Genomic DNA, 16516 nt, shown 5'->3' on the forward strand with positions numbered 1-16516 from the left:
TGAATAGGGGTAACGTCAATTCGTCTAAGCAAATAATCATAACAGCATATGCTCAACCGGTGCACGCATGGCCCAAAAACCATTCCCGAGATAACTCGAGTGTAATATTAAGAATCGCTAAAGAAGACATACAATATCGTGGTATGCGGGTATTTATGGATTTAAGTATCTCATCATGGCCCCCCTCGGTGCGCCGAAGCTCTTGCTTCTGTCGCGCATCAAAATCCGCTAAACTCCTAACACTGAAGATAGCCCGTCCCAGTTGTGTCGGGGGGTCACAATTCCCTGGTAATTCGTTCTACGTCAGACGTAAGCCCCGCATCGTATCATCGTCCTCCTGTTTTATTTGTGGAGGTGAGTGTCGGCTCTCGCGCCTCGAGATGTTGCAGTTGAAGCGCTGAGGCCGTGTACCACTGGACTCGACGGGTCCTCGGAGGCTGAGACTGTTGCTGCGTTGTGGTCTTTATATGTATCGTATAGCCGCCTTAAATTTGGTGATTATAAGTTGAGTTCTGCTGACTGGTATAAGGGTGTGACTCTGGGGAGCGCGGCTGTATGTGCCGTCCTACCGGTTAGAGCTTTCTCCAGTAAGCCCCGCTTGGCTCCGTGATACAAGTCTCCCACAGGCCGGTAGACAAGCAACGGGGCAAGGAACAAAGGCACGCAAATCACTCTCCCGTCGGGGGGCGGTCGCTACTCCGGCGCATAGCCGCGTCGGCATCTGCATCGCCCGGGACCAAGCCGTCCTCCACCTCCGACCAATCATGCATGCTCAGCGCACGCATGCCAGACAGCGGCAGCGACCTCTAGTGCTCCACCATATCCGCGAGCTCCATTCGCGAGCGCGCCTCGCGCATCAACGCCTTGGCCTCCTCCACCTCCACGCCGTCCTGGCATAGCTCCATGGCCAGCCGGTTGGCTGTATCGTAGTCCTCGGCTCGCATCGCGTACTTGGCCAACCACATGCGCGCCTTGCTGGTCGCGAAGGTGACACCCGTGCCGGATCCATCCGGCCCAACTCCGCCGTCGCCACCGTCGCCCCCGGCATCTGATCCGGGCGAGTCGTTGAGGGCCATGGATTCACCGAGTGGGAGGCCGCTGCCGCTGCTGGGGCCGGTCTCTTCGGCGTTGGCGGCGCCTTCTTCTTGCGCCAGACACAATTCCATGTAGGCTTTCGCTTCGTCTTCTTCGTCTAGGCGGTCGTGCATGCTTGCGATTTGCAGTAGGACTTCCGGGTCCATTTGCGACATGCGATCGACAGCCCCGGCGCTACTGAAGCTAGCCGCGGCTGTGCTATCGTAGTAGCTGTCAGCCAGTAAGGCGCGTTTGAGCGCCTTGATGCCGTCCCTGTCGCGGCCCATCTTTTGCAAGCACGAGCCGACGGCCTGCCACATCTTAGAGTCCCATGGCCGAAGACCCGCTGCCTTTTTGTAATACCACAGAGCGTAGGAGTGCATTTCAAGCACTTCGTAGGTCTGGCCTAAGCCGTACCAGGCGCGGTAGTCCCTCCGGTTGACGTCGACAGCCCGGCGATACGACTCGATGGCGGCGTGTGTGTTTTTAAGCTCGACATATTCGTGCCCCATGAGTGTCCAGGCCGAGAGACACGAGCGGTCTAGAGTGAGGGCCCGCCGGAAGTACTGCACGGCTTTTTCATGGAGCGAGAGTAGCGAGTAGTAGTTTCCAATCACCACACAGGATTCGGGCCGGAACTTGTCGATGTTGGAGCAGAGATGGGCCAAGAAGGCGAGTTTTGGCCGACGGTTCAGGACGTACAATATGTTGGAATAATGATCGAGGGAGTCGAGTCGTTGTGGGTGGAGAGCCAAAACTTTGTTAAATTCTTGTTCCGCCGCAAAGAGGTCTTTAGAGTGATAGCACAGCAACGCCTTGCAAGTGAGCAAGAACGAGGAGGTCGGGAAAATGCTGAGGAGGTCGTTCAACGAGGAAGCTAATTCGGGGTTCTGCTGGTAAAGGCTAACGGCAGCGTTGGCGTGGAAAATAAAGGACATGATGTTTTGCGGCAAGTGGCGTGCAACTTTGGTGAGCTAGTGGGAGCAGGTCAGATCACGACTGAAGAATAAACAAAAAGGGGTGGAGGGTAGTTCGATTTTACCTGCTCAACTCTGGAAATAAGGTTTGTAATCTCTAGCCAAGAGCCCCAATTCCAAGGAAATAGATGCACGCTTTGCATGAGATACTCCAATGCCAAATTGTCGTTCTTCTCTTTGGCTAACACCATGCCGTACAGGTACTCGAGAAATCCTTGGCTGGCCGGGTAGTCACCCTCGTCGTCTTTCCGCTGGGCGAACCACATAGAAAGAATGCGGCTGACGGCCACCAATTGCTTGTTAATGACCGCGCCCGAGTCTTGGGGTCCCATGATCATTTCAGTGTCCTCATCCTTGTGCTTTTCCCCCGCCATGACTTTGGCATAGAGGGCCAGGAACAAGCTCTTTTGGCTGATATTTGGTAGTGCTGATTCGGACACAAAGCCGCTAGACGCCTTGGCTTTCCCTTTGCCCTTTGAAGCCTGAGTCTCGTTCGGCGCCGCTCCAAGCAAGCTGGCTAGCAGGGGCTCTGGGAGAAAGACGGCGGCGCATCGTTCGAATTCTTTGCAATCAAAATACGACTTTGCTAGCAAGTACTGGCCCAACTCCTGTGCCTCGCGTTCTGCTTCGGCGGGATCGTGGTTTGGCGCAAATATAGGGTGCAATTGGTCTCCGGCGGTCTCTGACAAGGCATCAACGTCTAGGTCGGGGAGAGAATCGAGGAGCTCGGCCGCCCTGGTGAAGCAATATTAGCTACGGTATCGGCATTCATAGCCTCAACAATTCCACACACCACTTTGCCGATTGATAGAGACATCGTTCCGAACACTTGACCACCGCGATCTGCAGGGTTTCCTTGAGCTGCACCGAGTCCTTCGCCGAGAGGCCCATGATGGGCGGGGGATCACGAGAGCCAACAGGGTAAATTCAATGTATCGGGGTTCAAAGCCGTCGAGAAAGAGCTTAGACAGGTATTGCAGCAAGGCTTCGTAGAAGCGGGGTGTTTTGCTATTGCCTTGCCTGAAGCTTGAAATATTGCGGGGTCAAGATTCTAGTTGGTGGACTAATTTGGACACTGGATTAGGTAGAGATGGGACCAAATCCACGAGATATTCCCCTTCGATTTAGTTCGTCTGTTCCGGTCCGTGTCGTTGAATTGACGTTGTCAGCCTGCATGAGTCTGGCGCAGCTAGAGCTTTGTCAGAACTCCGTAAACGCGTCTGCCGCCGGTGACGCGCAGCCGTTGGGGTAACTGCCGGTTGCCGGGGGGCTCCGCTGGAATTCTGCCACTCGGCCCCCACTCACGCAGCCCTCACCGCCAAAATTTAATGCATTTCAGGGGTCAAGCTGCTTGTTATCGCTTGAAGCTTCCCCACAATAAAAAGAGACAAAGGGGAAAGGAGGGGTCAATTGGGCCCAACGATTCTTTTTCCAACGCATTTCGGTTGTTTGGCGGCCCACCCCTTTTTGCGCAATACCCCCCAGGCCCTGTTACACCGCTCGGGAACCTCCACCCTTTGTTACCGATCCCACCCGACCTCCTCTCCGTGACTCCCGCTTCTCAAGAACAACCTAACCTTCGAGTCTTCCTTCCCTCTTTGTTTACTATCTTCCCGCATCTTCCCTCACCCTTTCCTAAAGAGGCAATCAACCAAACAACACCGTCACCATGGCGCAAAAGACTACCCTCCAGGAATTTGAGTCCGTCTTCCCCAAGCTGGAGAAGGTGCTTCTCGAGGCGGCCGAGTCCTACAAACTTCCCACCCAGGCCCTTGACTGGTACAAGAAGGTGGGTGCCTAGACGGACTGGGGATCGATTCCCAAGAAAATGACTACTTCCACGAGCGAGATAATCACGTACACAACGGTTTCCCCGCCTCCCAGGCCACGAGTTGCTAATCCCTGCATTGCTGTATCTAGTCCCTCCAAGTCAATGCCGTCGGTGGAAAATGCAACCGCGGCATGTCGGTGCCCGACTCGGTGTCGCTGCTGCTCGGCCGCGCCCTGACTGAGGACGAGTACTTCCAGGCGGCGACACTAGGGTGGATGACCGAGCTGCTGCAGGCGTTCTTCCTGGTGTCGGACGACATCATGGACAGCAGCATCACGCGCCGCGGCAAGCCATGCTGGTACCGCCAGGAGGGTGTGGGCATGATCGCCATCAACGACGCCTTCATGCTCGAGACGGCCATCTACACCCTGCTCAAGAAGTTCTTCCGCTCCCACCCACGCTACGTCGATTTCCTCGAGATCTTCCACGAGGTCACCTTCCAGACCGAGATCGGGCAGCTCTGTGACCTGCTCACCGCCCCTGAGGACGTCGTCGACCTCGACAACTTCAGCATGGAGAAGTACCGCTTCATCGTGGTCTACAAGACCGCCTACTACAGCTTCTACCTGCCCGTCGCGCTGGCCTTGTACCAGTTGGACCTCGCCACGCCGGAGAACCTCAAGCAGGCCGAGAACATCCTGATCCCGCTCGGCGAGTACTTCCAGGTCCAGGACGACTACCTCGACAACTTTGGCCTGCCGGAGCACATCGGCAAGATCGGCACGGACATCATGGACAACAAGTGCTCGTGGCTGGTCAACCAGGCCCTGGCCATCGTGACCCCGGAGCAGCGCCGCATTCTCGAGGAGAACTACGGCCGCAAGGACTCCGCCAAGGAGGCCGTCGTCAAGAAGCTCTACGACGACCTCAAGCTTGAACAGCGCTACCGCGACTACGAGGAGAGCATCGTTGCCGACCTACGCGCTCAGATCGACCGCATCGACGAGGCTAAAGGCCTCAAGAAGGGCGTGTTTGAGGCGTTCCTTGGCAAGATCTACAAGCGCAGCAAGTAAAGAAGGAAACGGGGAACGAACCGCAAATCTCGGCGTGACGCACTCACGTCCATCCACGAACCCACACCACCCCCTCATACTAATACCCATCTTGTAATTAAAGTCCAAAACGGCGTTGCAAAGTAGAGCGAGACCATACACATATATGGCACCTAGCTAGGATGTTAATGAATGTCAAGAAGAGAAGACGAAAGAACGAGACAAATAAAAACTTGGAATACCACGTTTAGTTGACTACCTATCCAACTCAACACACAAAAGAAGTGATTCTTGGAGCAGAACTGAAAACCGTCATCATGATAAAACCTAACCGCTGAAACCACAATACTACTACCAGCCGACCAGCCGGCCCCAACCTCCCCTTTTCCTTTCTCCCATGTGTCTAAACCGGTGTTATCTTTACTTTTCCAAAACCTTCCGTCCATCATAGGGATGGGATAACATGACGTCGTGAATCCATGCTGCCTTACTAAATGCAGTTAACCCCTGAAAAGAAAACAACGAACGAGCAGTAACAGCCCACGCCAAAACAACACCCGAGAATCTACACCACAAGAAGTCAACCAACACCAAACACCACCCCCCAATCATAACCAACCATCTAACGTTCACCCAAAACGCATCAAATCTAAGCCTTCTCCCCGCCATTCCGCAACCACTCCCTAACCCGATCCTTGTCCCTCTCCCCAACCCCCATCATCCCCCCTCTAGCTTGCAAATACGCCGCCGTCGGCCCGCTCGAAATCGTCCCAGACGATAACGCCGCCTGAAGTAACGGCACAGCAGGCACATCCGATGTCTCCCCCCCTGCTACTACACCTCGTCCGCCCATACTCCGCGTCGTATTTCTCCTCGCCAACGACCCGACCAACCCACCTAGCTGCTGCGTGTTGTCGGATCCCGGCACACTCGCGATAAGTGGTTCATGCCTCCCTCGTCTACTCCCCCCTCCCATCCGCCCTGCTGCTGACCCTCCAACACCTGTTCCGGTAGCACCAGTGGCAGCGGCAGCCTTTTGCGTCTCGTACTGCTGCATGAGCGTTGCCGTCCCTCCCGCACCGCTACTGGGAGATATCGGCGATGTTGGGGCCGCATCAGGCCGACGCACCAGATTTTTAGGCGGGGCCGCATCGCGGATCCGGCTAGGGGGTAGGACAGGCCCTGTGGCGAGGTCAACGAGGGGCTTTCCTTGTGGTGCACGCACGCCGCGGCCGCGGTTCTCGCGGGACCACTGCGGAGCTTCGATAAAGCCTGGGGTAAGGTCGACGAGGGGTTGCTGAGCTTGCTGCTGCTGCTGCTGCTGTTGTTGGGACTGCGAGTGAGCGTGTTGGGATACGGACTTGGACCGGGAAATGGAACGTGAGCGGGAGAGAGGCTGAGGCTGTTGATGCGTGGGTGATGGCGGAATTGGAATGTGGTGGTCGTCTCCGTGTTGCTGCGGCTGTCGAACTGAGCGATTGCGAGTGGGGACGTGGGAGGATGTACTCGGCCGACGAGCTAAAGAAGTGGCACCTGCCCCAACAGAAGTGGGAAAACCGGCAGTAGTCGGGCGGGCGCTATAGTGCTCAGCCGAGTGTTGAACAGCAGAAGGAAACCAACCCGTGCGGTCTGATCTACGGGGCAACGTGTTGTGGCTGCTCCCTGACCCGGCAGTACCAGGACGGTCGTCAAGCCTCACAATGCCGCCGTTGAGGAGGTTGGGCCCGTCGGTGAAGGGCCCGTCGTCCGGCGCGGATGTCACATGCCCCTGGCGATGCTTTACCGTGCCTTCACGCCTGACAGCATGCTGCCGGCGCTCCTCGTAGTCGTTTCCCAGCAACCCCGAGGCCGCAAACGGATCTTGCTTCTTCCCCCGGAGAGAGCCGGGAAGCGGTGGAATTGGCGGGATACCTGCTCCTGCGGACGTACCAGGTGGTGCGTTCTCGTGGGAGCTCGGCACGGAGTGAACTAGTGGCAATTGGTCGATAGATGGCCGCCCTCTGGGCCCCTGGTCCAGCGAGGTCCTTCCTCGATAAACATGGTCCGCCCTCGATCCCTGATCAAGCGGGGTCTTCATCCGGTAGCTCTGTCCCGCGCCAGACGGGCTCGTCGGTGACGACGGTACCTTCTTATCATGCAACCTAAGCTTTCTGTTGACAAGATACCAACTTCGCCAGCCCTGCACGGCGGATCGGAACTGCCGCGCGACATTTGGATCATCCGTACAAAAGAACTGAACGTAAAGACTGGAATCGATAAAAAGCGTGGCCTTCTCCTGGCTCCTGATGGCGTAGCAGTATCGTTTAGGCGGTCGGAGCTGCTTCCGCATCTCGGCTTCGGTCGGCATGTAGATGTCAAAGTCGGACAGATGACAGAGCCGAGTGACGTCCTTGTCCGAAACTTTCCATTCCCGTTTCTTGGATGCAAACACTTGCCCGTTCTCCTTGAGCGTGATGTAGCGCTGGGTCCATTTCCCGGGCCGGTAAAGGTGGTAAATCGGTAAGACAAACCCCTCTGGCTCATCTTGGGTGTCGGGCACACTGGACAAAACGAGCTCCTCGTCTGGGTCGGACGAGTCCGGCAGGATAATGAAGGTGTTGGCAGTGTCGTGATCCCAGGCGCTAACAACGTCCCATACTCGTTCGTACTGCCGCAACCTCCTCTCCAGCCCTGGTCGAGCGCAGGGCTCGATGACAACGCAATCGTCGGGGTCAACCGGCCGCCCAAGTCCAGCTAACGTCCGGCTGCAATCGACGAGAAAATCAGAGGCGGATGTCTCCTTGAAGATCTCGACCGTCACCGTTATACCTTTACACCGCGCACTGACCAACTATTACGAAGAATGATTAGTTCAGCACAGTTACAATTTTTTGGTAGTTTTTTTGTCGTCTTTTTATTGTTCCTCGCGAAACAAAGGCGGAAACGGGGAACGGTGCACAACGGCCGCACGAGCCGCCTCATTCTTGATCTCCTCCACTTTAACTTACCTTAGACGTGGGATTGAGCACTTCGGTGGGGCCACTGTAAGCGATCTCAGAACTGGTCGTGATGTGAGGAGACGGACGGAGGGCGCGTTCTCTGGAGTCGACACTTGCATCAACGGAAGCCGACGTCGATGAGGTGGGGAACGGCCGATGGCGTTTGGTGAGAGTCCGGTGCATGTCATTACCACCATTACCACCACTACCACTGCCTCCTCCTCCTGAGCTCCCGGAGCCGCTCTTCTTGCGGCCCCGCGTGAGAAAAGAAAACGCTTCGCGCATCGGGCTTGTTGTTTGGCGCGGTGAGCTGGGAGATGGTTCGGTGTCCAGTAGCGTCGGTGATGTTGGCGATTTTGGCGATACGATGGATGGCGGTGGTTGTGCGGACTGACACACCGCCGGCCGGCCGACGGCCTCGTCGATTTCTTCGGCCTCCTCGGTCAAAACGGCCAGGTGGTCGGGTCCGAAAGTTCTGGCCAGCGAAATCCTGCGGGTTTCACTTTCGGGTGGTGCCTGTGCCACGCTGCCAGCCTGGGCAGATACGGCAGGTGGAGGTTGGAATGAAGCCAAAGCCGCGGCCAGGTCCTCGTTTTGGCCCGTGCCGTGGTCGTTGCTGTGGTGCCAAGACCGCCGTCGAAGTGACCTTGTGGCGTTCCCGCAGCCGTTGGCGATCGTCGTGCCGATGTTGTCCGTGAGGGTTGATAGACGGGCAAAGAGCGTTGACGGTGGACGCCGGAGACGGAGACCACGAGGGCTTGATTGCCGCATCGAGCGAGGGAGATGCAACGTCGAAAAGGGGAGGAACGCGGGGAGGTATGGACACTCCAGACGACGCAGGGGTCGTGCGGGACGGAAGGACAAGCTTCTCGGGTAATACTGCAGGGTGAATAACGGTTTCGTACACAAGCTCCGTTCTTCAAGTCCATGCGCGGCGCAGTTGCCCAGTCGTTGACCTACCTGCCTCACTGAGCTCGTTTTCGCGTCATCGTTTGTGCGTCTGGGCCGCAAAGCTAAAACTGGAGGGCCGCCCTTCCATCTTATTATTATTGTCGTTACCTGCCCCTGGCGGTTTGCGCCCTCTCCACCGGACTGGGCAACCCCAACAGGGCGCTAGGTGGGTGTTTGTTGCGAACTCGATCGCCCATGTCCACCATGGTTAGGTAAAGTTAGCTCTAGTGTCTTCGCTTCCTCTGGGCCGGGTGTCGCCCCGCAGGCATGGTGGAAGTTACACCCGACCTCAGCGTGCTGCAAGCTGCAAGCAGGTACCGCTGAACGCCGCATCTCGCGTGCTGATGCACGTCGGGCAAGATCGATGGGCTCGGCTCTCATCATCCCACGTCCGCCAGCGGCGCCCACAAATAAGGGCGCTGATCGGCCATGGCTGCTCGTCCTGAATGGTTTGCTTCGGTGATGTACAGAGCTGAGCTGAGCTCGCCGTCGTCGTGGCAGGCATCGCGGGGGTCGCGCTGTGGAAAACTTTTGGCAGCAGCATGGGCCCCTGTAAGTGAGCGGCGGAGTGTTTACCCCGGTGCTCTTGGCGGAATGTTTTATGGGCAAGGCGCGAGAATGGAAACAGAATTGTGGGGGCCTGTCGAATTGCAGGCCTTTCGCCAATGCAGCCAAGTGGGCACAGAGAGAACGACTTTCCAGGTTAGGATCGAAAAAAGTGACTTTTCATCGGGCACAAAAGAAGGGGGAAACCTTTAGTTTTTTTTTTTTCGCGTGAGGTTGACCGTAAAAATGTCTTGAAGACTTCCTTTTCATTCATCGGCAATTCTTCTGAAGAGCGGAAATGGAACGCGCGTTGATCGGCGAGTCCGCTAACTCCCAGGCAAACGATGTCGCTGATGAGGCTAGCCGTGAGACTGTGCGCCATGTCAGGCACAGCTGAGAAACAATACTGCCGCCGATCACTGGATGCCAGGAGGGCCAGGGGTTAACTCTTGGGACCCGTTCACGTTGACTTCACTCCTTGACTCATGAATGTTGAGAAACCTCGCCAGACACAGTCTCGAATTTCGCACGTTCTGTCTCGTCTCTCCCTGCGCTCCACCAAACCGCCTCGCGTCGTTGAAGATTATGTGAGACATTCCAACGCAAATCACGTCAGTCGCCAGAGAACATCGACATTTGAGACCCCAGGAACCGATTCATCAATGCCGGAACGCGCGGCATTCTCTCCTCCACCACCCGACGAAGTCTTGCGTCGAGACGTCGATGCCGAGGTCCCGTAGCGCCTTGGTACTGAGATGACAATCATACGGCCGCTGGACACTCGCTTTAGGATCGTTCCCCTCGGTATTGGCAACAATATGGTCGATCGGCGCACCCATGATGTCGCCAAACAGTTGGCACATCTCGTACTTGGTGTATTTGTCCTCGCTCGAGAATTGCAACACCCGTGGGAGCGCCGCTTTGTTTCCGTCTTCCAAGTAACGAATAGCCACGTCTGCAACATCATTTAGTCATGAACTAATGCTCTCTTACCGACAGAGGGCAACAAACCGCCGCCACAGCTGCAGGGAAACAATTGGGGAAACAAACTCACCGTAACAAACCCGCGCTACATCTTCCGTGTTAGTCGGGAATCTCAACGCCCAATGGTCCATCTTCACACCGCTCCCCCTTTTCAACACAACACCCATCAAGCAATTCACCGCGCTCTCCCCATTCCGTCCCCCTTCCACCTCCCCATACAACACCGGCACCCGCAACACCACCCCCCACCCTTCCCTCCCCCTTTCCTCAAACCGCCCCAACACAGCCCCCTCTCCATCCAATTTCGTCTGTCCATACAAATTCGTCGGTCCCGTGGGGGCGTCAGCCTCGTACGGCGCCTCGCCTGGTCGGCCGGCGAACACATAATCGGTCGAGATGTAGACGAGCAGCGCGCCACGGCGGGCGCAGCCATCGGCGAGCGAAGCGGATGCCTCGATGTTTAGTCGGCGTGTGCCGGTTGGGTCGGCGTCGACTTTGTCTGGGAATCGGTTTGCTGCGCAGTGGATGACGACTTGTGGGCTGTGATCCCCAAGCGGAGAAAGTAAGGTAAGGTACATACATAGTAAAGGCCAAGAGGAGGACAGTTCAACAGATTCAGGGGACGAATGGAATTGCGTTCCAAAGGGAATGGAAAGTGGAAAACCGTCCTGGCTGTATGTATAATGGGGGAAGAAAACATACCTAACCTCCTCCAGCACCTTCTCAACCGCCACAGGGTCAGCGAGGTCAACCTTCAGGGTGTTGACCCCGTCGGTGCGGGAGTAACCCGTGCCCTTGACCGTCCAGCCATGCGAGGCAAACGCCTTGACGACTTGCCGGCCGAGAAACCCGGTCGCGCCCGTAACGAGCGCGGTCTTTTTTGTGGTGTCGGACATGTTCTGCGGTGGGATGCCACTCTCCAAGATCCTATAGTTGGTGTCGTCGAATTACCCGTCAATGTGATGAGCTACCTACCTAAAGTGACAGGGAAGCTCGGATTTGGCTACGACTGCGGGGAGCTGCTGGAGGAGCTCGAGGGGCTGCCAAGAGCGACGGACGTCATTGCTTGCCGATGCTCGGTACAGGAGGGGGTTAGGGTTAAATATGCACGAGGAAGCGGGCATGGGGAATGTATCTCATGAACAACACAAGAGTCACGATGTGGTTTGCTACGTGAGTGGAAAATTCAGTGATTCGATGCTAACAATGCTGCTGGTTTCTTTGTCTAACTCCCGATCCACAACCTGCCCGCTAATCCCGCTCAATCCTCATCGGCCACCTTGTCCGACACCATGTCCTTAGCCATGTTCGGGATCTTTTCCGGAGGTCGCGAGGCAATCGGTACCTCTGCTGGTTCCGGGCTGCTCATGCCCGGAATCGGGGGGATGTTGGCGTTGTTATCGTGTGGAACATAAATCCGGATGTCTTCTGGCGACCCGGGGATCGTCCTCGGATCCAACCCAGGGATATGGACACGCTTCGCCTCATTCTGGTATGCGGCGGGGATAATCTCAATGATCTCGTCGCGGGGGAACTTGAGTTTCGGAATGTCCATAGTACTGCAATGCATGAGATACGAGTAGAGAACGCGCAGCACGCTCTCATGAGCGATGATCAGTAGGTCGTTTTGCTCGCGCTCGAGCTCAAGGATGATGGGCTCGAGACGGACTGCGAGGTCGTGGTAGGACTGAATAAGTTAGCTAGACAATTCTGGGCCGGTCGAAAGGTAAAGGGGGAGGCAACTACACACCTCTGCACGTGGATACCGGTGGTGGTAAGGATCCAGCTCGTGCTTCTCGACCTCTTCTGGATACATAGAACGAATCGCGCGCTCCGAGAGCTTCTCACACACGCCTGGGTTGATTTGACTCATCTGGGACCGTTGTCGGACCCGGTACCCGGCTTCCTTGAGAGGCTCGCTCGTCTGGACGGTGCGCAGCCGGGTGGACGTCCACACAGTCAGCGGCCGAAGCGGAATATCGGTCCCGCCCTGTTCATTAGCCGTCTGGCGCTCCTGTTCTCGGTGCCGGAGCAGGGTTTCCGTCATCTTTTCCGCATAAACCTTGCCTTCCTCAGAAAGTGGCGCGTCGGCCTTGTACGAATCCTCGTCGGTCGCCGGGCCGGCCCGGACGAAAAAGGTCGTCCGAGACTTGATGTGTAGGTTGGTCAGGTAGAAGACAATTCTATGCGACAAGTAGTTGAAGCTGACGTTGTTGTAGTAAAACGCTCGGCCCGCGTTGATCATCTTGACATAATTCAACTCTGCCTCATTCATCGTTTCGAACACAGGGATCTTGGTTTCGATTCGCTTGAGATAGTGTTTGGCCGCCTCGTCGGGATCCATTCCATAAAACTAGGAAGGTTAGTATTTTACTCACATTCCATATCCGGTACCATTAGTAAATACTCACATCTGGGGATGAGATCTTGACGTTCCGGGCATTCTCCTTAAGAATTTCCTGGTCGTCAACGTACGACTCAATGAACAATGTCTGTTACAACTCAATCAGCAAAACTTGTTATCAAAATTACCTCACTGAGATCCATACCTGTACATCGTGTTTGGCAAATTCCTTCGCCAAAACAAGGCGGCCATTCGCCGTGGGATTGACGGCATCGTAAATGGCGACTTGGCCATTCTCATGGTTCAGCCACGCATACACATCGTCCCGACACTTCTTAAGAATCTTCTGGCGGAGCATGACTGAGGACGGAGAGGCATTTGGGAAGAAATAATCCTGCGGAACGTGGCCGCCCTCGACCGTCGCGCGGCGGTAGTCCCCGAGGTGGAAGATGCGGGTTTTGACCCCAAGCCTAGCGGATGTAAGTAGTTGGCCGGTATAATGTAGGGACCCCGGTATAATGTAGGGACCCCGTTTAATACCTACCACGAGAGATAACGAGCCATGGAAACACAGATGTGACTAATCTCGGGTCAGTTTCCTGATTGATATTTCATCATTTCTTGAATTTCGTACGTCTTTCCCCGAGCCGGGAGGCCAACCATCACAATTGCGATCCTGCCGGAGTGGAACAGCCTTCCAGACATGGTGCTGTAAAGCTGGGCGGGTGCCAGATTGCCCTGCTCCTCGGGAACATCGTGGATGCCATCGATGAAAGTCGAGCTCTTGCGCCTATATCGTGGTGCATTAACCGCGATCTCGGCAGTCCTAAAAAGCGTTAGACATGAAATCGAGGTCGAACGAGGTTCTAGTATCAATGAGGAGCGCTTACAAGAGGGTATCCATTTTGCCGATCCACGTTTTCTAACTGGAGAGCGTTCGACTTTGGGTCCTGGTGAAGCAGGAATCGGGAGGGAATTGGGAAGTCTTAAATTGGGTTGGTCTCACCCCCCACGCGAGGATGCTGTGGTGGTACAGGTACTTGCGGCACACACACGGGGTATTGGGCTTGCTTAGGTCGCACCAATTGGCCAGCAACAGAAAAGGCGGAGCCGGACGTAAAGCCTAGAACTCCTCGCCCTGGGTGATGCCGAGACGTCCTCGAAGAAAATACCGATGCACGACGACGACGGGGATCACCGTCTCAGTGGCGGCACGTAAAGAGTGGCTTCGGGCAATGACACACACTTATCAGCACGCCCCCACTCGACCTAACCTAACGAGCTTCCAATGAATCCGATAGAATGGTAACCAAAGACGAGAAAGTGCGGACAGGCTAGAAGTAAGGCGGAATAAAGAAAAAGAAATCAGTGAAATAAGAACACAACGTCACCCACGTGTCAGCTGTGCGTGGGATGCAAGTTGATGTAGACAAGCAGGTGTTATGTAAGGGAGGCAGTTGGGATTCAGAGCTCGGGTTGAATCGGGCACAGCTCCAAATGTGTCTCGTGACCACAAGTATCTTTCTCATCCGAAGAAAGGAGTAGCGATGGACACACACAATGTTATGTAAGATTGCGCTATCTGAACTCCCCTATCATAGTTCGAATTGGTGTGTGAGAGGCTTCTCAAATCATCTCATGCGTTAAGAATTATAGCCCCCCTGAGTACAAAGTGGTTTTCTCATGCCGCGGTTTGGGTTGAGCAACCACAAAGATGTGAGCCGAAGCGACGTCAATTGCCGGGATGTCGGACGGGCACCCTGCATCCGGCTATCTTCGGCGGCTTATTTCTCCGACTCCGTCATGCGGTGGTTATGGCGGGGGCTTCCATTTCCTCCCAAACAGCTCGGCCCTTGTGGGCGTTGAACGTGAGCCCGCCTTGGCGGCGAGTTGCCCCACCAGCGCCCGGACCAGCAAACCAAGGTTCGCCGCTGTTCGGGAAACCGCGAAATTTTTGGACCATGCTCCTTCAAACTACGGAATTTAACGATTGCCTTCCGAGTAGCGAAACAATCGGCACGGTTCAAGTGGTCTCTCGACATTTACACTCCGACCACGGCACTTACTGCCTTTCGAGTAACAAAGAGAATTGGACCTACCAGGGTATCAGTTCGCTGTTTACCATCTCGCTCACCCCTCCAAATTCCATCACGACACAGCTGTGAAGCGGATCGCGCGATCACCACCACAATCCGACTGCCATTATCATGGCCGTCGCCACCAATCCCGACGGCCCGCTCGGGTTCCTGCACAAGAACCCCGTATATTCCGGTCTTTCAGATGTCTACAATGCATTCCAAGAAAGGAGGGCAAAACTTGGCCTGTCAAATCCTGGGCAGGTAGAAAACATTGCCAAGGGTACGTCACCAATTTAGAAAAACCACTATCTAGCCGCCCTCGGTTATCGTCTCTAGTTCCGACCCTTGACATCTAGTCCGGTGTTGTTAACAGACTTATAGAGGTCCAGCGCGATGTTCTTACGACGAACTTGATGTTCTCTGGTCTCCGAGCCGACCTGACAAAAGCGTTCAGCTTCAGCCCTCTGTATGCCCCTCCTTCACCCAATTGGCTGTTTCAGAGGTTACCTGCCGCACAAATACCCTCGGTGCTGTGCTAATCAACAAAAACCCAAAGGTTTCAAGTATCTCATCAGTTTGCCATGGGCGAGCGGTTGAGTCCTTACACGTTCGCTGCGCTTTATGGTACTAGCAAGGTGTTCGCCCAAGGAAACATCGACGACCAGGGTGCGCTTTCGGCTTCCTTCAACTGGAGGTGGAACGATTCTTTTATTACCAAATCGCGCTTCCAGATCACCCCCGGTGCCACCGGCCAGGACATGGCCCAGTTCGAGAACGAATATCAGGGCAGCGATTTTACTGCCAGCCTGAAGGGCCTTAACCCCTCTTTCCTCGAGGGCGGTCTCACCGGCATTTTCATCGGTCAATACCTTCAATCCGTTACTCCCAAGCTTTCTCTCGGTCTAGAGGGTGTTTGGCAACGCGCTGGCCTTACCCAAGGCCCAGACACTGCCCTCTCCTACGTCGCTCGGTACAAGACCGACACCTACATTGCAAGCGCTCAGCTGCAGGCTCAGGGTGCCCTCAACGCCTCGTACTGGCAACGCCTATCGGACAAGGTCCAAGCTGGTGTTGATATGACCCTTTCTGTCGCCCCCAGTGGTGCCATGATGGGTGGTCTCGCCAAGGAGGGCGTCACCACATTTGGTGCCAAGTACGACTTCCGCATGTCTACTTTCCGAGCGCAGATCGACTCCACCGGGAAGCTGAGCTGCCTGCTCGAGAAGCGTGTTGCTGCCCCCGTTATGATGACCTTCGCCGCGGACGTGGACCACCTGACGGTAAGAACCGTGCCCTTCCCAAAGTGATACAGGACTCAACTAACCTCTTCAATAGCAACAAGCGAAGATTGGTGTCGGCATCTCGATCGAGGCCGGTGGCGAGGAGCTCCAGGAGCAGCAGGAGGCCCTGGGTGCCCAGCCTCCTCCCAACATCCCCTTCTAGACAACAACATCGGAAGTTTAAAGGACCAGTCAGAAACGACATAACATGAAGATGTCCGTTTCCTCTGGGCCTACCGACCCGACAACGCCGCCCTGTCCGCTCTCCTCCGCCGCATTTATCACGACCGCCTAATCTAATGTCATGTCAGCTACACCTCGCCGCCGACATAGGACGGGAGCATGACTGATACATGCCCCATCCATCTTTTTCCACCGGATATTTTTCCACCCCGCCGTGGCCTTCAGCGGGCTAGTTCTCCTGCCGCACAAAGTCCGCGGTCCTCTTTTTCAGCATTAGGTCGGCCCGAGCGTGTCTATG

The 16516-nt window shown here is 55.6% G+C and overlaps 6 protein-coding genes across 6 annotated transcripts; 2 read left to right on the plus strand and 4 right to left on the minus strand.

The window, feature by feature from the left end:
- Nucleotides 1-806: 806 nt before the first annotated feature.
- C8A04DRAFT_38381 (anaphase promoting complex subunit 8) lies at nucleotides 807-2942 on the minus strand (the record flags this gene model as incomplete). The annotated part of the gene is made up of 3 exons (XM_062784217.1): nucleotides 807-2048; nucleotides 2117-2786; nucleotides 2845-2942. The coding sequence occupies 3 exons, from the start codon at nucleotides 2940-2942 to the stop codon at nucleotides 807-809; spliced, it is 2010 nt and encodes a 669-aa protein (XP_062635645.1).
- Nucleotides 2943-3720: 778 nt separating this feature from the next.
- Nucleotides 3721-4895, plus strand: C8A04DRAFT_30068 (farnesyl pyrophosphate synthetase; the record flags this gene model as incomplete). Its single annotated transcript, XM_062781241.1, has 2 exons — nucleotides 3721-3840; nucleotides 3972-4895. 2 exons carry the CDS (start codon nucleotides 3721-3723, stop codon nucleotides 4893-4895), a joined length of 1044 nt encoding a protein of 347 aa, XP_062635646.1.
- Nucleotides 4896-5523: 628 nt separating this feature from the next.
- C8A04DRAFT_13351 (uncharacterized protein) lies at nucleotides 5524-8623 on the minus strand (the record flags this gene model as incomplete). Its single annotated transcript, XM_062777675.1, has 5 exons — nucleotides 5524-5632; nucleotides 5672-5771; nucleotides 5838-6176; nucleotides 6255-7704; nucleotides 7862-8623. The coding sequence occupies 5 exons, from the start codon at nucleotides 8621-8623 to the stop codon at nucleotides 5524-5526; spliced, it is 2760 nt and encodes a 919-aa protein (XP_062635647.1).
- Nucleotides 8624-10008: 1385 nt separating this feature from the next.
- Nucleotides 10009-11229, minus strand: C8A04DRAFT_13325 (uncharacterized protein; the record flags this gene model as incomplete). The annotated part of the gene is made up of 3 exons (XM_062777667.1): nucleotides 10009-10304; nucleotides 10404-10873; nucleotides 11036-11229. The coding sequence occupies 3 exons, from the start codon at nucleotides 11227-11229 to the stop codon at nucleotides 10009-10011; spliced, it is 960 nt and encodes a 319-aa protein (XP_062635648.1).
- A 365-nt stretch (nucleotides 11230-11594) lies between these two features.
- C8A04DRAFT_30071 (6-phosphofructo-2-kinase-domain-containing protein) lies at nucleotides 11595-13581 on the minus strand (the record flags this gene model as incomplete). Its single annotated transcript, XM_062781242.1, has 7 exons — nucleotides 11595-12020; nucleotides 12084-12686; nucleotides 12745-12825; nucleotides 12883-13147; nucleotides 13222-13257; nucleotides 13312-13503; nucleotides 13568-13581. 7 exons carry the CDS (start codon nucleotides 13579-13581, stop codon nucleotides 11595-11597), a joined length of 1617 nt encoding a protein of 538 aa, XP_062635649.1.
- Nucleotides 13582-14884: 1303 nt separating this feature from the next.
- Nucleotides 14885-16198, plus strand: C8A04DRAFT_38385 (eukaryotic porin/Tom40; the record flags this gene model as incomplete). Its single annotated transcript, XM_062784218.1, has 4 exons — nucleotides 14885-15035; nucleotides 15137-15221; nucleotides 15312-16035; nucleotides 16091-16198. 4 exons carry the CDS (start codon nucleotides 14885-14887, stop codon nucleotides 16196-16198), a joined length of 1068 nt encoding a protein of 355 aa, XP_062635650.1.
- Nucleotides 16199-16516: the final 318 nt, after the last annotated feature.

Source organism: Dichotomopilus funicola (assembly GCF_033296635.1).
Source record: "Dichotomopilus funicola strain CBS 141.50 unplaced genomic scaffold C8A04scaffold_46, whole genome shotgun sequence".
Taxonomy (NCBI): Eukaryota; Fungi; Ascomycota; class Sordariomycetes; order Sordariales; family Chaetomiaceae; genus Dichotomopilus; species Dichotomopilus funicola.